Source organism: Pinus tabuliformis, chromosome 2_2, assembly GCF_031772625.1.
Source record: "Pinus tabuliformis cultivar Carrire ecotype Pingquan chromosome 2_2, CPIR1, whole genome shotgun sequence".
NCBI lineage: Eukaryota > Viridiplantae > Streptophyta > Pinopsida > Pinales > Pinaceae > Pinus > Pinus tabuliformis.
Genome location: NC_142300.1, coordinates 931,293,682 through 931,321,092, shown reverse-complemented (window position 1 = coordinate 931,321,092; position 27,411 = coordinate 931,293,682). Strand labels below are relative to the sequence as shown.

At 38.6% G+C, this 27,411-nt stretch overlaps 1 protein-coding gene and 1 pseudogene across 1 annotated transcript; one reads left to right on the top strand and one right to left on the bottom strand.

The window, feature by feature from the left end:
• Positions 1 to 3,824: 3,824 nt before the first annotated feature.
• Positions 3,825 to 6,254, bottom strand: LOC149196190 (methyltransferase FGSG_00040-like). Its single transcript, XM_089408213.1, has 2 exons — positions 5,166 to 6,254; positions 3,825 to 5,126 (listed from the first exon to the last, which is right to left on the bottom strand). The coding sequence occupies exons 1-2, from the start codon at positions 6,252 to 6,254 to the stop codon at positions 4,059 to 4,061; spliced, it is 2,157 nt and encodes a 718-aa protein (XP_089264339.1). The 3' UTR covers positions 3,825 to 4,058.
• A 15,197-nt stretch (positions 6,255 to 21,451) lies between these two features.
• On the top strand, positions 21,452 to 22,351 carry LOC149196189 (proline dehydrogenase 1, mitochondrial pseudogene; annotated as a pseudogene).
• Positions 22,352 to 27,411: the final 5,060 nt, after the last annotated feature.

The window sequence follows — 27,411 nt, the reverse complement described above, 5'->3', positions numbered from 1 at the left end:
TTTACTTTATCAATATATATATCAATAACTAAAGATTAAAACTGATAATAAAGATTATATCTATATATATATATATAAAATAATAAAAAGAATTCTTAGTAAAACACATACCCATACTAATAAATAATATTAATATTAAACTGAATATATATAATAACAATATATATATATATATAAAATCACTATATACTAAAAACTAAACATTCATTCATATTAATATTAGAATTACTAGTATTTATATATTATATTAATCAACTTAACGACTATCTGATTAGGGCCTTAATAAAATTCCATTCTTTTTATTTTATTTTGTATATATAATCAAGATTAAAAATAATAATGAATCTATAATATTTCCACAAAAATATTTATAATGCAAGTACTAATTCTATCCGAATGATAATACATATTGTTTATATATCATATTATATATATATATATATATATATATATATATATATATATATATATATATATATATATAATATATAATATAGGGGGGGGGGGGGGAACAAATGGACGAAGAGAATTAAGAAGATAGAGCTGGAATCCAACAGCTACTAATTTTTCAGTCGTCATCCCTATTAATATTACTAGAGGACCTCTCAATTTCAATGGCTTCCCTAAACTTACGATGATGAAAATGAGGAATCTTAGCGATAACCCTAGCCTCCTCAATGCATATATGATGCTTAGTCTTCTCTGCATGTTCGGCTAAAGCTGAGGATTTGGTCCTCCTGTGTTTAATATCAGCAGTGTGTTCCTTAATCCTCTGGTTTATAGAACGACCAGTTTCACCTATGTATGAGGTTCCACAAGAACAAGGGATGATATAAACACCTTTCATATCCATAGGGTTCACTTGGTCTTTAACAAACTTAAGGGAACTCCTAATGGAGCTGAGGGGCCTAAAGGTCGAGGGAATATTATGCTTCTTCAGGATTCTCGCAATCTTGTCAGTCGTCCCTTGGATGAAGGGTAGGTGGACTCCTGAACTACGGTCGATGGGTTTTTTCTTGACCTTGGGACCTTTGCTCGCTTTGAGGAAGGCTTTGACACCCTGCTGCCTACTATAGCCATTCTGGACAAAAACATTAAGGAGATGGGACTTTTCTTTAGAAAAGTGGTCTTCATTAGAAATTCTCAAAGCACGAGTGGCTAACGTGCTGAGAACACCTATCTTCTGAGCAGGAAAATGATGGGAACTGGCATGAAGATACTGCTCAGTGTGAGTCTTCTTTCGATATACCTCATGGGAGAAAGATCCATCATCTTTCCTAGAAATGAGGACATCGAGAAAAGGAAGGAAACCATTAACCTCACGCTCCATCGTAAACTAGATGGAGTTAGACTAACTATTGAGATGTTGGAAAAAAAGATCTAATTTTTCAGGCCCGTGCTGCCAAATGGTGCAGGGGTCATCAACAAATCTTTTCCAAAGCTTGGGTTTAAATAAAACTGAGGATAAAGCCTTGGATTCAAAATCTTCCATGAAAAAGTTAGCAATGATAGGGGATAGGGGGGAACCCATGGCAACCCCACATGTTTGTTCATAGAACACACCTTCAAAACAGAAAAAAGTGGTAGCGAGGCAGATCTCAACTAACTTAGATGTGTTGGGATCCATGTTGATTAACTATAATATTTGTAAATTGATACATGTAAAATTTATTCATAATGACTATTATATTTACACATGCACAATTTTGTTTATAATAATTTATTTTATCCAACCATCATAGCAATTCTCTATACAAGCTATAGAATTTCAACAACATTCTGCGGAAACTCACAACAATAATAACATTGATAGAAATATATAATTCAACATAAATTAGTTGGTTGGAGCAAAGAACTAATCCATGTATAGAATGTAGTCATCACTTGCGACATATTCAAGAGCCGAGCACGTTCCACCCATAACTATACTCGTCAGTTCCCCGGAGCTAGGACTTCTTGCCATCAGGAATTGATAATCCCATTGATTCTTGGGTGGTTTATTTTATAGATTTTCTTCGCACCAATTTTTTTTACCCTTTTTGTTTTGGTTTTTCCAAAAAAAATTCTTTTCTTTTTCTTTAAATCATGTTTTTGTTTTCCACAATGTTTTATTCCACCCCACTTAGTATTTCTCTCCAGCTAAGTGATTAACATCATTTTTCTCTCCAATATGTTAATTTGTTTTATTTATTTTTCTATTAAAGTTTTTAGTTGAATTTTTAGGGAGGGTCCATCATGTGGATTTGACCACAATAGTTTTTTGAACGCTAACAAGAAGTCTTTTAAACTCTAGTGTTATTTCCTTAATATTTCCAAGCAATTTATTTATTAACTCAAATAATAATAATATAATTGCATCATGGCTTTCATCTCAATGGAATTTAAAATAGTAAATGTTTAAAAGGTGGAGTCATAGGGGTGTTACAGGTTATGAAATCAACATTAGTCCATGTCAAAGCAGAACTTAATAATCGATTTGACTATTGATCACTATTAGTTTCTAAAGCATTACCAAATTATATTGTTTAACTTTGAAAAATATTTTTTTTTTCATATTATTAAAAAAATTCAACATTTCATTGGACCATATCTTGAAGGTTTTAATGCCATGTGGACAATTTCCCTACATATTTTATGTCATAATTTATGGATATCATTGCAATATTAGTGTAGTGATTTTAAAATGAATAGGAATAAGATGTAAACAATATATGTAGTTACTTCCCACCATTATTTATGTTTTTTGGGGCACTTATGTAAGAGTAAAATTGATGTGTAGACTTACTAGTGCCAAAATTTATACAAGTTATTAGTTATTAGTTACTGCAAAAGCAAAACTATAGGATGATTTGTGTATCAAACCGTTCACCAATCTAACTTATAATTATTTATGAAAATTTTCCCAAAGCATAATTTGAGTTGGAGGGGCTAAACTTCCATGCAAAACAAAATTACAATGTAACAAATTGTTTATTATTGTTATTACTTTTAACTTCTTATTATTAATTGAGCCAACATTTAAATGTTTACACTACAACATCTCTACCATACTCAGCTCTATAATACTTTTAACTTGTTATTATTTTTTAATTGAGCTATGTTTATGTTAAATGTCAAATATTTAAGCCTACACATCTACCTCTACATTGGGCTATAGAGAGTGTCTTTCTACCTCTACACCGGGCTATAAAAAGTGTTTTTAGACATAATAATTATTAATAATTACAAATACTCAATTATATTAGTAAATATAGTTTGATCATCTGCAAAGATGACTTTAAAATTAAATCTTTACCATACAACTAATAATTATTAATATAGCTAATATAATATATTAGCGCTATTTATTAATTTTATGCCATACTTACATATCAGCCATATTTACTAATCGTATGCATTATGGATAAAAGGTGTATCAATGATGTGGTTTTGAAATTCAATACAATACATTAAATCCCAGTGTTAATTATATTTTCATACGATCTTAACTCAAATTAAAATTCATTCTAAAATTGACCACATATAAAAAAAAATGATAGAAATTAGACTCTGGTGTGTTTGAGAGTTTAGATGAGCGAGAGTATTCACTGCACTAAAAGAATTTCTATATAAATTTTATTTGGTAAATAAAATCTTGTCACAGATTGCAATTAAATATCTCAATATCTGTATCCATCAATGCCATACAAATCTTATTGCAGTTAAATATCTCAATATGTGTATCCACCAATGCCGTACAATTCCAATATAAGATATGCATCAATGTCAAGCAATGAATAAAACACTTCCAATATCAGATAGGCATCAGTGCTCAGCAACGAATAAAACGCTTCAAAACCATTATAGTTGTCTTCAATCCTGCCTTTTCTTAATCATTTAAGCAGTTTTCATATTAGTACCACCAAAGAGCTACACGAATCTTTGTCAAATACATCTCATATCAAAATAATTCAACTAAATCAATCCAATTCTTAAAACAAAATGTTCTTATGACGTACGTTCTCCAGTCGAATATGATCCTATAGTGGTAGTGGTAAGCAATGACTGGTGTACTATTACTAAAACGAAGATCGGTTTGAATTCTTGAACACAAGCGCTCTGAGAACATCTTCAGTGTGTTTGCCAAAGACACTGATGCATGCCTCCCTCGCCTTGTTTGATGCATATCGTGTATTAGATTCAGCATTTTCATCGCCCATCCAGGTCTGCAAACTTTTTAGCTGCCGGGCTGCCATGACAAGGTTCCGAATGTCACCGGGCACAGTGCTTTGAATGGCCTCCATAACTTTCTGCCAGGAAGGAAAGCAACCTTTCAACATGATCAAAAGGAAGTTTCTTGACTCTGCTGCTGCCAGATAGGCTGACACAAAAGATGCGCGAATCCAGTTCTTCTCTTCTTCCGTTTTTAAGACGGGGGAACTCCGGATGATCGCCTCTGCATCTGCCGAAAGCCTTGCGAACTCTGCGCATGCTGGAAGATCCGCATCGAAATGCTGTTGACGAGACCTCGCAGCAACCAATTCTTCCTTGGCTTTGTCATGTAATTGCTCATAGCATGTGTTAATTATAGGCTCCAATGATTTCGCTAGAGAGTGCTCCAGAATGCATCTCCTGCACTTGCACTTGAAGCCCCAGCCACTGCACATGGCTCGGCGCTGAGGCAAGGGAACGAGGGTATCAAAGTAAGAAAAGGTAATCTCTTCTCCTCTCTTGATGGGCTTGGAGGCATGAATAAACATGGCGCTTCCCACTTCCAACCATTTCGAGTTCGGCAAGCAGGAATGGTTAATGAAGGAAGGCAGCAGCCAGAGACCGCTAAAATCCTGGCCTCGCTGAGCAAGTATGGAGTCATGTAATTTAGCTTTGGAAACAAACGTCTGCACGGCTCCACCAAATGCATTCAAACTCACAATATCCCGAATGCGGCTAACGTCCACCTGCAGATTTCCATTTTGCTCTTCTTGGTCGTCTGTCTTAAACAGATCAATGGCTGGAACATCCAGGCTGCCAGGCGTGGAGGAATTGTGTAAACTATAAATTTGGCGGAGCAATCTCTGCGAATTTCTGGCATCACGGACAACCACGGTGACAAGATCTTCTAGAGACGACAAGATGGGGGAAGCGCTCTACTCGTCCTCATAAACAATTGCGACAGCGTTGCTTACCAGAAAAAGCTCCCCGGTCTCAATTTCTCTGGTAGAGAAGAGCCCCCGACTTCGGCCGTCATCGGTCATCTTGATCTCCACAGGGCCTATGTAGTCGGCCACTTCAGGGGGAAAAGATTTAGGTAATCCGAGCAGGTAGTCAGAGATATCATACTTACCTTTCAGGCTCTGGGCGTACAAAATCTTGGCCTGGCCCATAGGGCGCGAACATTCGCATGCCGCCCTATAATGCCTCAACCCGAGCAGGGCGCGACCTTTCCTGTATAGAGATTTGAGATGGCTGGCATCGATCCGAAGGGCGTCGTTGGAATCCTCCAACGCCCGCGTGAATTCCTTCATCTGCAGCAACGTCTCCGCCCTGTTAGAATACGCATTCAGAAGGCCGTTAGTGATATTATTATTACCCTCGGAGAAACCCTCCTCGAGCTGAAGCAGAGCGGCATCAATGCATTTCGTGTAATGCTTGGCTGCTGCGTCCCAGTTTTGCTCTTTGAAGCAACTATTGCCCTTTTTTCTGACCTCCTCTACATCGACATGCAGCAGGCTCTCCGCCTGCTTGCTTTTCTCAGTCATGAGCTTCACAACGTTGGCGGGGTTGTCGACGCGGATGAGAAGGACGCCGTCACTGGCGATCTTGAAATAGGGCTCCTTGACGCCCATCTTGGCACCCTTGGGGTAAAGCCTATTGATGTCCGCCTGCGTGGGAGCGGCGGCGTTGTAGATTGCCAGCCTGACGGCGAGTCCATTATCGTCCTCAAGCAAGGTCATGATACCGCATATCCTGATGGCCTCCGCGCACAGCGTCCCGTACACCACCCGGCCGCGGTGGATTTCCCCGACCTTCAACTCGTTGAAGGAAATGGGCTTCAGCCTTTCCAGCGGAACCGAAGAAGCTGCGGCGGCGCTGCCAATTGGATCCGTGACAGACCAGCATATTTGAAAATTTCCTTCTCCTGCATATTCCCTTTTCCGACGGGCGAGATCATCGTGGATTTGGAGGAGTGCTCGTTTATTGAATCTCGCGGAGGCGTCATGAGCTTGCTTCTTGATTATCTCGAAGGCTCCCATTAAACGATACAGGTCCTCCATCCTAATTTCTTATTGTTCTTCTTCTCCTCAACAAAGGTTTTTTATCTACTTGCGTTGCGGATTTCAATGTTCCGCATTGATAAGGCATCGCTTCAGATTTAAGGAACGAGTCATGTGTTCGGTTTTCCATCTTCTTTGAGACGAAAGACAGTTCCTTCCTAATTTAAAAGCGAGTTGCTTCCTTCTCTCTTTCGTACTAAAGCTGGTTCCATTCTTCATTCTTACGAAAGCTAGTTCCTTCCTCCTTTAAACGCTAGTTCGTTCCTTACTCCTTCATTGAGACAAAAGTGAGTTCCTTTCTCGTTTGAAAACGAAAGAGATTGATGTGATGTGATGTGACGTGATGTTGCTATGAACGGAATTGTGATTTTCGTGGGAGTCGGGGGATACGATCTTGGTAGTTTCAAACTTTAAATATGACTCTTAATATTGTCATTTTCTTGGTAGTTTCAAACTTTAAATATGACTCTTAATATTGTCATTTTTTTGTTTTAAATTCTATAAGTTTAATAATTTAAAATTTCAATTTTTATAATTTTATTTTAATTTTTGGAATTATAAAATTATAACTAATGAGTTTTAAAATTAATCAAGTTAATTGATTTTTTTTGGGTTAATAATGAGAAGTAATTATTATTTTCTTTTACTTAAATTCAGTTTTGACAATTGATATAATAAATTGAAATAATTTTAAAATTTATTGTTGAATTTAAATAATCTATTAGAGACTTAAATATACATGATTGGTTATATAAAATAGCATATTTCCAAATGGGGAAGGTAACATCTAAAGGAGAAAAGGAATAGTGAACATAGGTAAAATATGTAGGGAAAATTATGTATAATAATAAAAATCATATAACGTGTCTAACACAAAAATTTATAAAATAGATAATAGAGTATCAATTTTTTAATAACATAGCCAAGTATTATTAAATGTAGAATAATAGACCAATATTCTATGAACTATAATTACAAATTACATGAATTTAGGTTTTTGTGTCTATAGTATGGCAGCAAGAAATGGTATGGGTTAGTTTAAGTGTTGTAATTATGAGAGCGGTAAAGCATAAAAGTGTGTGTGTGTGTGTGTTTTTTAGTGATATATATGGAATTTCATTATTTTTCATGGTATTTTAAGGAGAATGATGGTGCTATTCACATTTTTTCTAGTGTGTCATATTGGTGTGAAGGTTAAGCCTTAATGTTAAGTGTTACCCATTATCAATGGTAGACCTTGTCAAGGTCATTCCTTGAGATTTATCTACATTTAATGCTAAAGCTAGCTTAAGGGTGATTTGTTTCTTGTTACTCCATTGTATGGGTGAAATTGGTACATGCTTTCTGTTGGACCACACTCTGGCCAGGAGCACCAACAAAACAAAAATTGAAACAAACTGAAAACTAAAACTCCTTGCAAAAGAAAACACAACTAGTAATTGCTACAAGTAGAACATAAGCAAAGCAAACCAACAACAAAATATACCATCACATTACACCACATTTCATAACATACCATCCATTTCTTATGTTTCAAATAGGGAAAGAAATTGTATTTTGTCTATTTGTTTCTAGGTTAAGTCACTGAACCTAGGGAGATCGCTTATGTCTGCATAACCATGATACTGGGGAATTTAGGAGTGAACCTCATCATAGGTCCTCCTCCATGGTGAGCCATCATGTCTACCCATTTCTGCATGCCAGACTCTCTAGGTCCAGGCAAATCTCGTGATATCCTCTAGGGTCATAGCAGTGGAGTCCTATCTAGGGTGAACGAGACCACAATTGAACCTTATCCAAAGTTGTTTAATCATCTGGTTATTTCCCTATTTAATTGTTCTTTCAAGTTGGCCAATAACAGTTGTTGTTGGACCATTCGCTAAACGGGGTATCTACTTTGTGACATGTAACCCTTGCTCAGTCGAGGGACATGGTTATATTATCGTTACAGTTGATTATCTCACTAAGTGATTCGAGGTGATGCCTACATTCGACAACAACGGAAAAACTACAACACTTTTCCTATTCAATCATGATATTGTCAGATTTGGTGCACCGTAAGCCATTGTCACAGACTATTGAAAACATTTTCGTAACTACATGATGTCTAAATTGACTGCCAAGTTGGGTTTGCATCATGACATCTCAACTCCCTACTACCCGCAAGCCAGCGTCTAGGTGGAAGCTAACAATAAAGTTCTAAAAATAACGTTTCAATGTTTGGTAGAGATTCACAAATCGAATTGGAACACCATCATTTTTCGACATTGTGGGCATATCGTACCTTCATTCGCACTGCAACGAGATTCACACCTTTCCAATTTGTTTATGGTCTGGAAGATGTTCTCCCTATTGAGTGTGAAATTTCGTCATTAAAACAAGTCGTCAAACTTCTTCCTGCTACCTCTACCGAGAAGGAACATTATTTATACCTAGCACGTCTAGATAGACTCATTGTGATGTCGCGATGGATAATGAGGCTCATATAAATGCATTAAAACATAATTTAATCAAAATGTCAAACCTCATCTCTTCTTGGAACGTGATTCGGTCCTTTTATACCGTCAAAAAAGCAATAAGTTAGGAGTTGGAAAGCTTGAACCTATGTGGTTAGTTCCATACATAGTCAAACGTGTACTTGCAAAAAGGGCCTACGAACTTGTAGGTTTTGATGGAGTTATTTTGGCGCAACCCCGCAATAAATTATACCTGAAAAAATACTATGCCTATAATTTCTTCTATATAGTTACGTTGTATATATTGTACTTATTTAATGGTTTCTTTGTAGTGTTTTCTTGTTAGTTTTCTACCGCTTCTGCTTATCTTTTATTACATTCAATTTGCATATGCCTATGTTCCCTCAACCCTATGTTGGTTATGTTGATCGCGCTAGCCGTAGTACTCATAAGCTTTCTCCTACATCATGGGCAATCTATGCTCCCGCTGACGAGTTAGTGAGTCTACAGGGAATGTGTATTAGTGGCACAACTAACAATATCATTGAATACAATGTGGTGATTGAACTGTTATCTGATGCAATTTTGCATAATATTAGTCATTTGGTTGTCAGGCTTGATTCTCAACTCGTAGTACTGCATTTGAATAATGTTTTTTTAACTAGAACTCCAAAAATGTTACAGATGTTTTTGAGAGTTCACCTCTTGGAAATACATTTTGATTACAATGAATATAAATGTGTTCCAAGACGTATAAATAGATTAACATATGCATTAGTTAATTACGTTTTAGATAGACATTTGCAACATTTGTAAAAACATAATAATCATCATACAATGTATAAGATAGTGAAGTGAGTAGAAAATATCCATAGATAGATATTGTAAATATTTCTTTTGTTTTACAAAAAAATTGCGTCTGAGATACATATAGCTCACATCCTGTGATATCCAAGTACATGAAAAAACAAAATGTGGCTCAAAGCCCTAGGTGACTAATCATGATGATGATCACGATAAAAAATGATCGCATAGGAAACTCATCGCAATAGTCCGCCAATTTGGGTTGACACCCCTATGGTATATCTCTATAAATAGATCAAGATATCATCAATCCCTGCATCTGGAACGTTGCGGGTCAGACCCTTTATTTGATGCTCGAACAAGGCCAATGTCTCTGCTATATCTAGATCTTCATTCTCTACTCCACCAACTCCACCATGTCCAACTTGTGGTTGTGCTCGTCGATGGAGTGGTGACATACCCACTAGTTGCACCTGTCTAATGTCTGCATGAAAAATCAATCGTTGGTATTTCACACATAAACACCAAAAACAAATATGTAAAAACTTAAAAACCCAAAATGATAGTGTTGTACCTACATCATCCCACTATTCACCCTCAAGTAGAATAAGCTCTGGATCACCCCTTAAATTTGCTTTAACGTAAAGATAGTCCTCGATCATGATCAAATTCTATCCCAACCATCTGAGGAATGTAGGAGTGAAACTCATCATATGTCCTCCTCCATGGCGAGCCGTCATGTCTACTTATTGCCTCATGCGAGGTTCTCTAGGTCCAGGCAACTCTAGTGATATCCTCTGGAGTCGTAGTAGAGGAATCCTCTCTAGGGAGAATGAGACCACAATCGAACCATATCCAAAGTTGTTTAACTATTCATTTTTTACCCTATTTAACTGTTCTTTCAAGTTGGGCAATAATCCTTCGCGTCAGTTAAAAATTGTAGGTGCCAAACACTCTAATGCATATTGCACCTAGGATTCAGTGGCCAGACAAGGAGCAACGCTACCGACCAAACATGTGATAGTGAACATGATAGTTTTGAGAGGAAGCTCATGAATGTCTTTGATCTCAATCTTCCCATCATTGTTGGGTTCAGAGTTGTCACAATAAGTAACAACATAGTACTTCATTGACTCTCTTCCCCTTCAATATCGTGATATGGGCACCCCTCCATTAGAGATCTGTAAAAAAATAGATATTTTTAACACCTATGGTCACTATGTGTTCACCAATTCTAAAATACTATCCTTCTACATCCTAGGCCCTCGCTAAATATTGCAACAAATCCATCTGGGCTCTCATGCCTAGGATCTAGAAATATTTCAACAAAACACAGTTTCTAAGTGCTTGTACTATTTGTGGGTCATTTGCTGCAATCACATATTCAATTTCATGTTCTCTTTCTCTCCAAGATAGCATCATGTTTTTCTTTTCTAAACACCTACAAATGTTAGAGGAGAAGTGCATTAGATCGCAAGTGTGAAAAAATTGGGGAAAAGATAGCTAAAATTTCGAAATTTTCATGCCCTTTTGTGCTCATCGCACTTAACTTTTAAAGACTACGCATCCCATTGCAATTATCTTTCTCTACAGGTGTGATGACTTGCACTTTCCAGTACTAATCAAAACTTCCCAGTGACCTCCTAATATAGGGAACCTGCAATGGGTCGAGGGCGAAATCTCCTCCCTAAATTTTATTAAAAAACTATGAAAAATGCATGAAATGAAAAATGCATGAAATAAAAAATGGAAATAGTGGAAATGCAGAGGAAATAAAAATCTCTTACTTGGAACAAGCAGCACTGAAAATCATCCACAAGAATGGCTGCAATCAACTCCTGAAGATTCAAGGAAAAAACCCCTTTCAGAGCTCTCAAAATGGTAAAATGACAAATGGTAAAAATAAAATCACATTTATCCCTTTTTGTGTCAAAAATAGGTCATATTTTAATATTTTTTTACCTATTTAATGTCATTTTTTTTATATATATTTTTAATTATTTTATTGTCTTTTCAGCATGTTCAATAACATATGAAGGATATGGGGCAGGTCATGGATCAAAATTTTTACTACAGTTCATTTTGGCAGATGAGCACACTTTTATCATTTTTCAAGCTCGTTAAAATTTACGAAAAATGGACCCCCTAGAGTCTTTTTTAAGCTCTTTTGAGACTCCCAAAACATGAATAGATCATCAAGCACTTGTCTTTTTCACACTCATTAAAATAAATGAAAGGGTGTATGTCCAGTGTAAGTTTACCCCTTTTACGGAGTCGGTTGACTATTTATGAAAAATGAATACTTTAGTCAAACATGACTAAAAGTTTCTCCTTGGTATTGTTTTACTCCTTTTTGGGCCTAAGGGACCAAATTTAAAAGTTATGAATCCAACCATCCCTGAGCCTATATATACGTGTTATCTGGATCTTCCACTTTGTTTAGGGTTCTTCTCCCATTTGCATTGAGGAACGCCACCATCTCCTATGAAAAAATATTATTTTCCCCTAGCCAATCCATGGTTCCTGTCCAATTCTTACTCTTTCTCCAGACCCCACCTTCCAAGCTATCCTTTGTTCAATTATATTAAAAGAATTGATTATCGCTTTCCAAATTATAAAAACATTTGTTTTGCAGTTATTAGGGATCTAATCCAATATTCAACAGAGTATGCATAATTGTACTTCCTATGGACCACTTTTGTCCATAAACTTTCTGAAGATATTAGCTTTCATCCAACCTTGATAGGGAATAACTTGGGGAAAGCAACCAAATTATTTAAACCTCGTCCACCCCACTTCTTAGGGAGGGTAATTATGTCCCATTTCACCCATGGGAAAACATGTTCCTCCTTTGAACCTAACCAAAGAAATTTGCAACAACTTTTGTGAACATAATTAAAGATCCCTTTAGGAATCCAAGATAGATACATCCAAAATACGGAGATATTGAAATATTTTACTTAATATGGACATCAATATATTCTATTTATGGAATACGTTGTCCATATTAAAATGTTTTTTTATTATCAATATAGTTATAAATACATATCAATATTATTTTTTTTTCTAAGTAAAAGTAATCTATTAATATGTACAGAAAGATACAAAGAGGACAAGGCCTCGAACAAGGTAGCGTAGAGTATCAACAAAATCTGGACTGCCCCAACATTGGGGAAACCAGTCCAGTGAGAGCAGAAACTTCAAAAAAGGTATCACTTCTCAAGTCCAGACCCCACAAAAAATAGTAAGATGATTCCTTGACGGTTAGTCCATATAGGAAGCCATAAACCAGGCAACACTAGCAAAAAACAAAAAAACCAGATAATGAACACCTGGGCGTCCACAGCCGGCCTCGTACTATCATCAGGCAAGCGCATATCGCTAGAAGTAAAGGCATTTCCCTTTGGTCTGCCCATTCTGCAATCTGCCTTCGAGTCTGCATCACCACATCGCACATGTGAAAGTGTGGATGCTCTGCCCCTTGGTTTCCGCCGATGCGATATTGTGATGCGATCTGATCGCAATCGCATATCGCTAAAAGTAAAGGCATTGCCTTTAGGTCTCCCCATTCTGCGATCCGCCATCAGGTCCGCGTCATCGCATCGCACATGTGAAAGTGTGGAGGCTCCGCCCCTAGGATTCTGTCGATGCGATATTGCGATGTGATCTGATCGCCATCGCATATCGCTATAAGTAAAGGCATGGCCCTTAGGTCTCCCCATTCTGCGATCCGCCGTCGGGCCGCGTCATCGCATCGCACATGGGACAGTGTGGAGGCTCCACCCCTTGGAGTCCGCCAATGCGAAATAGCGATGCGATTTGATCGCAATCGCATATTGCTATTAGTTAAGGCCTTGCCCTTAGGTCTCCCCTTTCTGTGATCCGCCAAAATTGTGATGCGATCTGATTGCAATCAAATGTTGCTGGTTATCAATCTGTGATCCGCCATTACTGTTGCATTGAAGAGAGCCAAAGTCTGAGGTATGCTGGAGCATGCTGAGGCATGATATCCGGAACTACTTAAAACAATGCCAATGAACCCTGCTCTTCTCAAATGCAGAGATCCGTTGATCAGAAGCCAAATATCCGTCTTGTCCTGGGTAGGCAAGTGTTGCCTCATCTCGCCCCACCCCTGTTCCGTCATTTTTAACGCCCGTCTATATACCCGCATCTGGGAGATCTACATCCCTTTGGACCAGTATTTTGCACTCCTGATTTTGATCATGATTCTGAATTATGTCTAGAGCTCCAGTGAGAAGAGTGTGCCCAATTTCCACCCCCAAATTGGAAAGTAGATCAGCGACCTTGTTTCCTTCCCGTTTAACATGTTTGAATATGATGGCATGATAAGTGTGAAGCGATTGTTCTATTGCAGCCAATCTGGCTTCAAGTTTCCAACTGTTGGCAATTTTATGCGCATGTACCCCATTGAGGAGATGATTGGCCAAGTTGATGAGGATTAGGGAATCACCTTCGATCTCTAGAGGTTGGAAGCCATGACACTGGGAAAGGAGTAATCCTTGCCAGAGACCCTCCAGTTCAGCCGAGTTGTTCGTGTCCCAGCCAATGTTTCCAAAGTAGATTAGGAGAGGTGAACCCTCATGATCTCTAAATATGCCACCAAATCCTGCTTTGCCAGGATTTCCCTTTGAAGCTCCATCAAAGTTGAGTTTGAAAGTATGCTTTGGAGGGGGGGTCCATAAGTGCTTTCTGATGTTGTTGCCTTCTGAAGGTCTGTGATTGTGAGTACCTTGTGGGAGTTGTATGTTCCAATTTTCCCAGATGGCTTTCTCATTTGCAAGAGTGGGAAAATCTTCCGTGTGCCAAGTTTGAAGCGCCAAGGTCTCTTTAAGATTGAGACAAAAGTTACCCCAAATGATTTCTACAGGAGTGCTTTGATCTTTGAATATGCGCTTGTTTCGTTCTTTCCATATTGTCCAGAGGAGAAGGCCGGGAATCAATCTCCATAATTGGTTGAGTAGTTCGCTTTTATAAGGGTTCTGGTGCCAATGGCGAATAGAGTTGATTATATCTTCAGACACTCTGCATCTTTTTTGACAACGGAAGCTAGCCTTCTCCCACAGTTGATTGGCGAGAGTGCAAGAGTCCAAGAGGTGTTGGAGCGATTCCTCCTGAGAATTACAATTGGGACATATGGAGGGCCCGTGAAAGTTTCTTTTCCTAAGATTGTCCCAAGTGAGGATTTTCCGGTGCCCAACAAGCCAGAGGAATAGGGAGACTTTGGGCCATGTACCCAGTGACCAGATTCTGCCCCATATAGGATCCAGGGGCATTGGATCATTGCATATAATTTTATAAGCCTCTTTGGTGGTGAAGGAGCCTTTTGGGGTATATCCCCATCTTAAAATATCCCTGCCTTCGGATGATCTAATGCGTCGATTCTGGAGCTCAGTCTCCATGACCTCCTTAGTCTGGTTATCTGCATTCCTGATTAGCCTGTCGATCTGCTTCCATTGTCTGTACCCCTGTTCTGTCTCCGGAATCCATTGTTGCTGGATGGATTCCTTTTGTTGCTCCTCCCACTCTTGGCAAAGAGGCGGTCTATAGATGTCATTGAGCTTTGGTAGTTGGTTCCAGGCATCCGTCCAGAACCGAGCAGTGCTGCCGTTCCTTATTTCCCAAAAGCTATGTTGTTGGATCAGCAAGAAGTGTTGTCTGGCAGCATTCCATATTAGTGATCCCTTTTCAGTTGGAGTGAATCTGATTAACTCCTCCGTTGGTCTGTGATTGGCATATTTGGCTATCTAGATGGCTGCCCATGGCTTATTGGGAGTAGAGAGCCATTGCCACCATATTTTTGCACCCATGATAACATTGTTGTGATGGGGATCTCTCAGGCCTATACCCCCTTTTTCTTTGGGCTTGCATGCTGTCGTCCATTTTGCCAAGGCCCATTTGCGATTTGTGCCAGATGCACCCCAAAGAAAATTGCGTTGTAGAGCTTTTATTTTTTTAAGGACCCATTTAGGCACTGCCAAGATTGAGAAAAGGTAGAGAGGCATAGCCTATAGCACAACTTTGATTAGCACTAATCTGCTAGCTATGTTCAGAGTTCTTTGAGTCCATAAAGTGAGACGAGATTCAAGTTTCTCAAGGAGCATACGCCAAGAGGCATGCTTGATGGCAGAATCTATTAAGGGAGCTCCAAGGTATTTGGAAGGTAAGGAGGCTATGGAGAAGCCCAGAATGCGGGTAATAGCATGTTGAGTAACAAGGGGGTGTGAAAAAAGAAGATCTGCGATTTGGCCATGTTTATGTTTGTCCCTGAAGCATCAGAGAAATCATTCGGAAGGGATTTAAAAAGGGAGGCTTCCTGAACAGAAGGGTACCCAAACAACATGTTTTCATCCATGAACTATTGATGAGTGATGGCTGGAGAGTTGTGTATGGATAGACCCTTGAGATGCTGGGAGAGGAGGGAATTTTTGATATGGCGACCCAGACCTTCCGCCATTAGAACAAAAAGGAATGGGGAAAGTGGATCTCCTTGTCTGATGCCTCTAGAGGGGCTAAAAGGTCGAGAGGGTATGCCATTTATGAGGATAGAGAAAAATGTTGTGGAAATTAAACTCGGAATCCATCGAACCCACATCGGGGAAAAACCAAAGGTTGTTAGCATTTTTTGAATATAGGTCCAACTTAACTTATCAAAAGCTTTAGAGAGGTCAATCTTGAGAATCATACCTGCCTGTTTGGAGTGCTTGAGGGAGTGTATGATTTCATGAGTGAGGATAATGCTGTCCAATATTTGTCTTCCTTCTATGTATCCAGATTGTTCAGGCGATATGAGCAAGGGAAAAAGCGGCTTCAACCTATTAGCAATGACTTTGGATATCACCTTGTAAATAACATTGCATAGTGCGATTGGCCAGAATTTGTTCGGAGTACTGGTATTCTCTTCTTTTGGGATGAGGGCGATGAAAGTTGAGTTCAAAGAGGGTAGAAGCCAATGAAGAGTGCACGATTCCTCCACCACTAGCCACACCTCCTCTTTGATAAGATCCCAGAAAGAGTGGAAGAAGGTAGTAGTGAAGCCATCCGGACCAGGAGCTTTGCCCTCCTTGAGCTGGTTCATAGCCAAATCCACCTCCTGAGGCATGACTGGTCAAAGAAGAAGTTGGTTGTGTTCTTCTGTGATAATTTTCGGCACATTTTGAGTGATCTTTTCTATAGCAAGCCGTCTATCAATTTGGGGTTCTTGAAGGACCTCCTGAAAGTGATTGATAAACTCCTGTTCGATCTCTACATGGCTTTCCACTCTTTCCCCCCCTCGCTTCTATATGAAAGAGATGGTGTTGTGCATTCTTCTCTGTATTGTAGTTCTGTGGAAGAATTTAGTGTTCCTTTCTCCTTCTTTCAGCCATCTAATTCTAGATTTTTGCTTCCAGAGAATTTCTTCCTGCTTTCTTCTCTCCTCCAATTGATTGTGAATGTGCTTTTCCTATTCCAAAGTCTCTTCCGTGTAGCCCTCTGTGATTATCTGTTGCTGGAGTTCTCTCATTTCTTTGTTTAGATATTACTGACCCTGGAAGATGTTGCCAAAAGTCTCTTGATTCCAATGCTTGATTTTGGATTTCAGGATTTTGAGTTTCTCTTGAAACTGAAACATTTTTTATCCCTCTAGCGAAGGGAAGTTGGTCCAGGTGGATCTGATGAGGTCATTGAAGGCGGGGTGGGTGAGCCAAAAAGCTTCGAAGTGGAAAGGATGCCTGGTAGAGTTGCCTGGTCTTTGCCATTGGAGAGAGATAGGCCAATGATCTAAGCCTGAAAATGGAAGAATTGATGCCGAAATGTCACCCCCAAGATGCACTGCATTATCTGAAATGAGGAATCTGTCTAGTTTGGAAGCAATTTGATGTCGCCCAACCCTGCGATTGCTCCAGGTGTGCATTCCATTGCAGAATTGCAGATCAATTAGCATATTGTTTTGGATAAAATCTTTAAAGTGGCCATTTTCTTGTTCCAGCTTGGCTCAGCCTCCCTTCTTTTCCTCCAGCTTGGTGATCATGTTGAAGTCTCCTCCAATGATCCAAAGAGGATGGAGTCTATTGAAGTTGAGTGCTTCTATTGTGTCTAAAAGAGCAATTTTGTTGCCTGCTTCCTGTGGGAAGTAGACATTGGAGAGATGGCCATGAATGTTGGTGCCAATTATATGAAAAGTAGCCTGTATAATGTGATGGGAGGCATGAAAGTCTGAGAGCATTATAGCTTGCGTGTTCCAGGCAATTGCCAGTCCCCCGGAGGCACCCGAAGCATCCACTGCAACCGAGTGACAACCTGGCCATGCTCTAGAGAGGATGTTTCCAAGTGTGTTACTATTACATTTCGTTTCCTGCATAAAGAAGATCTGGGGTTGCTCCTGCTTTATCATGTTTTTTATCATTCTGAGTTTGCCGGGGCTATTGAGCCCTCTTAGATTCCATGAAGTGAGCTTCATGATTCACTATTAGTGGTAGGCTTGTAGTACTTTGTCAACTTAGTGTATCTACCTGAGTCTACCAGGATTTTCCCTATTGCAATAGTTCTTTGAAGATCTGTCTTTCTTCCACGTTTTTTGGAGTCTTTAGGAAAGAAGCTGCCATCCCATTGACTGCCCGGTTGTATGCCTAGTTGTTGTTGCTGGTAAGCCCTAGAGATGATGACTTCCAGGGTATTGAGCTGATGCTCTTGAATCTTGTCGTAGTCTTTCTTCCTGCATGCTTGTTCAAGCTCGAAGATGTCAAGTCCTCCCAAATCAATGCTTTCTGGTTCTTCTTCCATATGTTGCGTCTGACTGCTTTCTGCTGAGGTGATTGCTAAGTGCAGGGTCTGGCTGGGGATACCGTCAACATCCATTCCATTAGGTTTCCAATCAGGGTCCTTTCGAGCCGCCTCAGGAATCCCGATGTTGTCACTCAGGGGCAGGGGAGTGGGAGAAGAGCTAGACAGAGGGGGGGGAGAGGTTGTGATGATCAGCAATGGGATTGGAAAAATGCTTTGAGGTGGGTCTTCTGAAGTTTTAGCAAGAACCTCAAAGCTATTGCTTGTGGAGGGAATGGATGTAGCGTCCTGCATGGGCTTTTTCCAGGAGGAGGGTTTTTTATGTGATCTTTTTCAATTTTCAACCTTGGTAAAGCCATCATGAGCCTACTTGTCTGAGGGGTCAGAGGTTTAGGGTTTAGAATTTAGAGGGCAGTCCCGAAAAAGATGCCCATGGGCATGACACTTGCAACAGCGAAAGGGTACATGTTCAAAATATAAGGGTTGGATCCATTCAAAGTCATCATGGAAGAGACTTACTGAGTCCAGAAGGGCTTTGTCCAGGCGCATGAAGACACAAATACGGGCATAGGAGGTGTATCTGCGCAGCTTCATTTCCTCAGCAATTTTTATAAACTCCCCTAGCCCCTTGCCAATGTCTCTCAACAATTCTTCGTCCCAATATTCCAACGGGAGCGAGTACATCCGGATCCAAACTGGTGCCTAGCTGAAATCCTCCTTGTCAGGGTTAAATCTCTCTACCCATTCCCTTAAATACAGACCGACGGAGTTGAAGAAGTAGGGACCTTCATCCATAACCCTATTTCGGTCTTCGATGCAAATGAAAATCGCAGTGAAAAACCCTTTTGGTCCTAGCTGCAGGGTGACATGTCCCTTGGGTTTCCATTTGGCAGAGATCCATCCTTGCAAAGCTTTTTCAGTCGGCCAGTATCCAATAAATTTTCCAATGAGCGCATGGTCCTTCATGTACTGGATTTGACCATTGATTCTTTGGCTGGGAAGTTCTATCTTGGGTCGTTCAGCTGCTATGGGTTTGCATGTCGTTGATGTAACCTTGGGCGTTTCCTGTTGCCCAATCTTTCCTTCTTGTACTTCATTACGCCTGTCTGACTGATCAGCGGGAGCGTTTGTCGTATCTTGCATTGGGAAATCTCTTGTATCTGTGTTTACTTGTTCTGGACCGGAAGGCTTTGTCGGTTCCTTCGCTTGATTATCTCTCTTGGCTGAGGGGGAAGGCTTTGAAACCCCCCCCTGAGGGTCAGCCATTGCAGTGCGGTCTATGCCAGCGGCTGCTATTGCAAGGAGGAAGGCTGACAGAGAATAGAAGCAGGGAGGGTTCAGACTGCACTGTTGGAGGGGTGAGCAGAAAACCCTAGGTTGCAGAGCGCTCAAGTTCGCCTAATAATAATATTCATAACAGTCTTTAAATACATATCAATATTACGTAACAATGCATAGTGAATTATTTTATTTATGACCTACATTGAATATTTTTATTATTATTAATATTTTTTAAATACCACATATCAATTTTATATTAATAATTGAATGAACTACACATCTTTGTTTTATTAGGAAGTATGACTTAATTTACTTTTTATTACTTCTTCCTTCTAGGCATTCAAATATTTTTGCTATGATCAGCAAACACACACACACACACACACACGATGATGACTAAAGTCCACTAAGACCAAGACAATTTAATTTTGCATTGAAATATTTAGAAACAAAATATAAGAAAAGAAAGAAAATTACTTTCTCTCTCTAAACACTTACCGAAATATTTTATTTGTGATTCTTATAGTGAAAGTGAAATGTTGTAGAATGTGCCTCTCAACACAATAACAGGGAGTAGGCCTAATAATTAAAAATATATGTTTTCTCTTAAAACACAATAGAAATAAAAGGTACAATATGTAAACCAACATAAATTTTAATAATAAAATCACTACTCAAATTAAATATTTAAATATAAAAATTATTTTAAACAAAATATATACATTATCAATATTTTTACGCTTAGGGCATGGAGTATGCTCTAAAACTAGTTATGCGTTAACGGCCCAAGGGCGTGGAGTATGCTCTAAAACTAGTTATGCTTGGCTAAGAGTTCGTCTTCCTCAGATGTAACGAAACAAGTTAACGGCCCAAGACCCAGAGGCATCTGGCAGGAGTGAAAGCCCTGCCCCCTTACAGACCACAAGTGGTTATTCTAGGTGGTGTGGTTTTCCTTGAATAATGGTGATGAGTGAGCGTGAATTGGCGGTTAGCATCGAGAGATGGTTATAATGGTGATGAGTCAGCGTGAATTGGCGGTTAGCATCGAGAGATGGTTGTCATCACTGCTAGTTTGACTACTAAATTATGATAGGTTTTCCCAATGTGTAAAAAAAAAATCAATATTTTTACATGAAAGGTATTTCTTCTTAAATCTGTTCACTGCGAAAATTGTCTACCTTTTTGTTTTTGGTCGTTGATTGAAGTAAACAACTTTTGTTGTCCACCATTGGATGTGTCAAGGTGTTGTTGCACACTGCACATTGACTATGCTCCGTCTTCATGGCAGTGCTCTGTGGACGCCTTGACTTTTGAAGAGATCCATGGCTCTCAATTTCTCACTCTGCCAAAGACTTCATACCCAAGATGCTCTGCAGAGACATCACCAGGAGACTCAACGCACAACAAGTACTAGGTACCTATGTCCCTTCATCCCATCTTCTCTTCTCTCATTGAGCTCCATTCTGTCAATTTCTGAAAAGAAAAAAAATGTAAAATCGACCTTTTATGAGAGGTGGAGGAATGTTGAGAGTTTGGTGGGCAATGACTGTAGAACATTGTTGGATCTCCTCTCATACGTATGCTAATCCCTCCTCTCATTAACCAATCTATTTTATTTGTCATCGAGATCATCATCAAATACAACAAAAATCTTGAATATAGATATTTAGAAGTGAATATTTATACAGTGGAAAGGATATAAATTGACATTTTGACGGACTACCGGTACTGAGAGTTGAGCCGGTTTTCGACCTAGCAAGTGCGGTGTTATGCAGGTAAACAAAGGTGACATTTAAGCAGTTTCTGCGGTAAAGTTCCAAGGGGGGTGTTGAATCCTTCAGGTGGAGGGGGGTATTTTAATATCATAATCTGAAAAGAATCATCCACTTGCGAAGGTGGCAGCACTACCATCCTGACTTCACCCTGCCATGGAAAGCAGAGACACTGCCAATTCTAGCCCCCTCAATTCCCACTCACCACACCTCCTCTGCGCCGTAATCTTTGAGTCTCGCTGAGATAAACGACCTAAATTTAGCGGAGCAAAGGCTGTTTCAGCTCTGCCAAGCCTGCGAAGCTATTTCACTTCCTTTGCTGATAGATGCAGAATACCAAACCGTTCAGCCTACTATTGATTACTTTACTTACAAAGAATTTTCTGAATTCAAAAATCGAGAGCCACTGGTGTATGGCACTTTACAAGTTTACTTGAAAGACTCATTGCCTCGTCTAATTGAGGCATCAAAATCGGCTAAGCAACAAAGAATTTCAATGGCTCTGAAACTTGTTCAAGATGCCTACATCACAAGATAAAATGTCGAGGCGAGGGAATTGGGCGCCCCTTCTCAGATTTTAGACACACACAACTATTACAATGCCCGCGCCACATTGCTGCTGGAAAAGGCTACTAAGGGCGAAGCATCATTGGTACTAGCTACACACAATTTTGAGTCCGGTAAGCTTTTTCTTTCTACTTTCTTATTTTGTTAATAAGAGATTGTTAAATAATAAGGATTTGATTTATCCATTGGTAATGGTGACGATTTGTCAGTAAAGTTGGCTGCTGCAAAGGCTGAAGAATTGGGGATGGTGAGAAAAGGTCATGGTGGGTTACAATTCGCTCAACAGAAGGGCATGGCAGACAGCACATCGTTGGGTCCGGTGAAAGCGGGATTTCAAGTGAGAAAATATGTTCCATTTGGACCCGTGGAGAAAGTGATCCCTTTTCTCATCAGAAGGGATGAAGAAAATCACGGAATGCTTGCTACATGCTTTTAGGACATTTAGCGTATGAGGCAAAGTTATTTGATGTTAATTTATATTTTGGCATATTTATTTATTTAATGACATTATCAACATCTTGTTAAGTTTGGATTTATTTTGGCAGGACGGAGTTGAAACAGAGGTTCAAAAGGCTACAATTTTGAATGTGAGATACGCAGTCCCACAGCGATGGCAACAACATCGTTTTGTGAAGTAATAGAGACAAATAATCTTTCAAATGTGGTTGTGAAAAGGTATCCCTCGGAAAAAGAAGCGTCAGTGTTGTGACATTAACGGATGTTTCAGACATGTTAACATTGTTTTAATATTTGTATGTGGATTTTTTCAAAACTTTGTGTTTGTATAAGGTGTTGAAAATTTCACACTTTGATAGGTTGAAGACCTTTTTTTATAGTTTTTCATTAAGCTTTTAGAAAAATTTGTTAGTATTTATATTAAGATTAGAGATAGTTGCTTATATTTTTTTAAATTATTTTATAAAACAATTATTTTTATTTAAAATAAAAATAAATTAGAAATAAGAAATTTTGATAATTTTTTAAAATAATTTTACATAACTTTCTATTTATGTTTACTCATAGCATTTTTTTTTACCGTGCACTCGCCCCCTGGCGTGTATGATGTTCTCTTTCATCCCTTATGTTTTCTTCGCAATAGTTATAATGTCAATTTAAAATTTAACAAAATAGAAATTCCATTTGATTTGATTGGGTTTATTTTTTAATTTTCAATTTCATTGGACTCACATGAGATTGATGCTATATTTTAATTTCACTAATTTATTTAAAAATGATGCTATATTTTAATTTCACCAATTTATTTAGATTTTAAGATTTTTTTTTAAATTTATAACAATTCTAATCAAATATCCCAAACTTTCAACCCACCGCAAAATTAATATTTAAATTTATATTGAAAATTCTAATCAAATATCTCTAAAATTTCAACAAACCGTGGTTAAAATAATGGTCCATATTTTGATATCACAGATTAATGTGAAATTCTCTTTCAACCTCTTATACTTTGTTTTTTATTTATTAAAATAATTTACATTTTGTATTTAAAAACTATTGTAATTACATTGATACCAAGAATATGAAAACAAGTGCTCCATATAGTAAGTGTCCTTCTCGAATCAATGTGATGACCACAAAATGGAACATTCGTACGGGATTTTATATTGACTCTGCAGCATTCAACCCCAGCCTTTCTCCCTTGCAAGCGGCTCTCGTTGCATTTCTTTGTTAGGATGGAGGAAACTATGAAGATATTATCCATGTTTTACTTGTGGAAAAGAAAGGAGTTATTGTTCAGCAAGGTGATACTATTAAACTTGTTCGGCAGAAAATCTCTCCTAAATGCTCATTTCATCTTTTAAGTTGTAAGATAAAATGATCTGATCACTCATAGTCACTTGCATTTAATATAAATCAAATGACACTAAGATTGTTTGCTATGTCTTTTGTAAAACATCATAAAATTAGGCATGACAACTCATTTGTATATTCCATAAATCCAAACCCCCTGAGACATCTGTCCAATATGTAATCAAATTATTTTCTCAAATGAGCACAATGCATTTTTTAATCGGTTATAGATTTTTACAAATTAAATAAATTGAATATATATGTGTTGGGAATTTTTCTGGTAAAATCCCAAAAACACACAAATAAAATTCAACACAGAGGCAATGCTTTGTTTCTCTCTCCACAGGATCTTTTGCACAGGGAAGCTTAAATTTTTTTTCTGAGAACAGAGTATTACATACCCAGAAAATGCTTGTATTCATTAAAATAAAAATGCCTGATACATATTTCTTCCTCTTTCACTCAGAGGGTTTTACCAAAAGTACATTCAACCAATCAAATATAAAACTCTGTCTCCTTCTGAGATTTTACACCGCTGGTGTGTAAAAACATCATTTACATTTACTGGTGTGAAAACATTTTACATATACTGCTGTAAAAATAAATTTTTACATATGCAGTAAAATTTTACATTACATTCACAAAAAAATTCTTTACTCATACCATACGATTCTTCATGCTTCCTCCTCGTTTGAGCAACATGCAAGATTTACATTTCAACTTGGTTTCTTTATACTCTTCTTGCTTCACACTACGCATTGCTGTGCGATATTCTACATACCTCATTCAAACATATGCGCTCCCCCTTTTTCTTTCGCTGCCGCGAGCTCTCATATTACAATACCAACACCAACAAAAAACTTAACACATACAATGTGTATACTAAACAAAAAGATATAATACATTTTATCTATGTTTAAAAAATATATGCCGTATAAAAAACTTAAATATTTTACCAACTTTCTACGACCAGGTTTAAATTCCATTTAATTCTTTTGCAGATGGAACCGGCGGTCAACCAAAAACGTTCATGCAAGTTGAAGAAGATCCTGGTCCGTTGACTTGATCGGACGCATTTCGCACACCAAACTCACACAAACCAATCAAAGTTTAATGTCCAGGGAATTAGCGGTTTCATGGTTGTACACTGGACGCGTGGCAGCAACGGATTGTGTCGGAGGCCCTCTGACGAAAACAAATTTTTGCGAATGGTGGTGCGGGGAAGTCTAGGTGGTTTTGCCAAACCACGCTGCAGTAAATGTGCGGTTGAAATTAATATTTCAACACTCCCCTTTAATTTCAACTGCTGGGCATTCAGTCATTCCCAAACACTTCCTAAAAAATTCAAAGATTTTCTGGTCCAATGGCTTTGTCAAAATGTCTGCAACCTGTTCCTGAGTCCTGCAATGTTGTAGAACAATTTCTCCATTGCTCACCAATTCCCTGATGTAATGAAATCTTGTGTCAATGTGTTTCGTTCTCTTATGAAACACCGAATTCTTGGATAATGCAATAGCTGAGCTATTGTCACAAAAAATCACCGTTGCTTTTGCCTGCTCTTGGCCTAAGCTCCTCAACATTCTTCTCATCCAAACTGCTTGACATGCTGTTGCTGTAGCTGCCACATATTCTGCCTCTGCTGTAGACAATGCTACAATGGACTGCTTCTTAGAAGCCCATGAAATGGCTCCTGAACCCATGTGAAAAACATAACCGGAAGTGCTTTTCCGATCATCTACACTTCCAGCCCAATCACTATCAGTGTATCCAACCAAATCTGAATGTTCTGAGACATTATATAAGATGCCAAAACTTTTAGTACCTTTAACATACCTCAAAATTCTTTTTGCTGCCTGCCAATGTGCTTCCTTTGGCCTCTCCATGAATCTGGAAATTAAACTAACAACAAACATTATGTCAGGCCTAGTTACAGTCAAATACATTAGGCTGCCAACTATGCTCTTGTACAAACTAGGATCAAAATCCTTGCTGCTGTCCTCTTTGCTGAGTTTTAATCCCATTATTGTGGGAGTGATTGCTGCCTTGCACTCTTGCATATGGAATCTTTCCAATACTTCATTTACATATTTTGCCTGTGAGATAAAAATTTCATTTTCATTTTGATCTACTTCTATTCCTAAGAAGTATCTCAGCAAACCCATGTCAGTCATTTCAAATTCTTCTTTCATGACTGTTTTGAACTGTTCAATGAGGTAGTCATCATTACCTGTAAAAATAACATCATCAACATATAATACAACAATTAGCAATTTACCATCTTTTTCTTTGATGTAGACTGTGGGTTCTCCTTCACACTTGTCGAATTCATTATCCAATAGATACGAATCTATCCTACTGTACCATGCTCTTGGCGCTTGCTTCAGCCCATAGAGAGCTTTCTTCAATCGGCACACTTTGTGCTCTTCACCTTTCTTCTCATAGCCTAGAGGTTTCTCAATGTAAACCTCTTCCATTAACACTCCATTTAGGAATGCTGACTTCACGTCCATTTGGTAAACTTTCCACTTGTTTTGTGCTGCTATGGACAACACTGCTCTCACCGTTTCCATTCTTGCAACCGGTGCGAAAGTTTCCTCATAATCTCTCCCATACTGCTGCTTGTATCCTTTGACAACAAGTCTTGCCTTGTGCCTTTCTATCTTGCCTTCAGCATTGCTCTTGGTCTTGTAGACCCATTTAACTCCAATGACTTCTTTACCTTTTGGTAGCTCAACCAAATCCCATGTCTTGTTTCTTTCTATGGCATTAATCTCCTCATCCATAGCTTCTATCCATTTCCTATCTTTAATTGCATCTTCGAAATGAATAGGGTCATCAACATGACAATACAAGGCAAACAATGAATTCATTCCTTCATCATAAATATCACTTAAGTTTCTGAATTTTTTACCTCTTTCATTTGGTGTACAAGTGCTTGAAGAAGCACTTGAATTTCCTCCTTGTGGTGTGCTTGGAGAAGCACTTTCATTTATCCTCAAGGGTGTTCCTTGCTGTCCTTGTGTTGGCGCTGCTGTTTGGGGATGTATTTCAGCCATCTCCTCATCATCTTCATCATGAGACAAACAGTTTTTAACGTTCATTGTTTTCTCTATGCTTCCATCCCAAGCTTTCTCCTCAATGAACTGAACGTCTCTCCTCACAAAAAACTTCTTGGTGGATGGGATATACAACCTGTAAGCTTTGGATTCCTCACTGTATCCAATGAAAATACATTTCTCCCCTTTGCTGTCCAACTTCCTCCTTAGTTGATCCGGAATGTGTGCATAGGCCACACATCCAAAAACTTTCATGTGGGTGACTCCTTGCCTTCTCCCACTCCATGCTTCTTCCGGCACTTTGTTCATCACAGCTTTTGTAGGACACCTATTCAAAATGTAAACTGCACAATGTACAGCTTCAGCCCAATAATCATTTGGCAAATGCTTTGCCTTCAACATGCTCCTCACCATATCCATGATGGTCCTGTTCTTCCTTTCAGCAACTCTATTTTGTTGCGGGGTGTACCTAGCTGTAAACTGTTTGTCTATTCCATTTTCTCTACAAAAACGTAGAAACTCCTTGGAGACATGCTCACCTCCTCTGTCAGTTCTCAAAACTTTAATATGCAGCCCGCTTTGGTTTTCTACAAGTGCTTTGAAATTCCGGAATTTTTCTAACACTTCACTT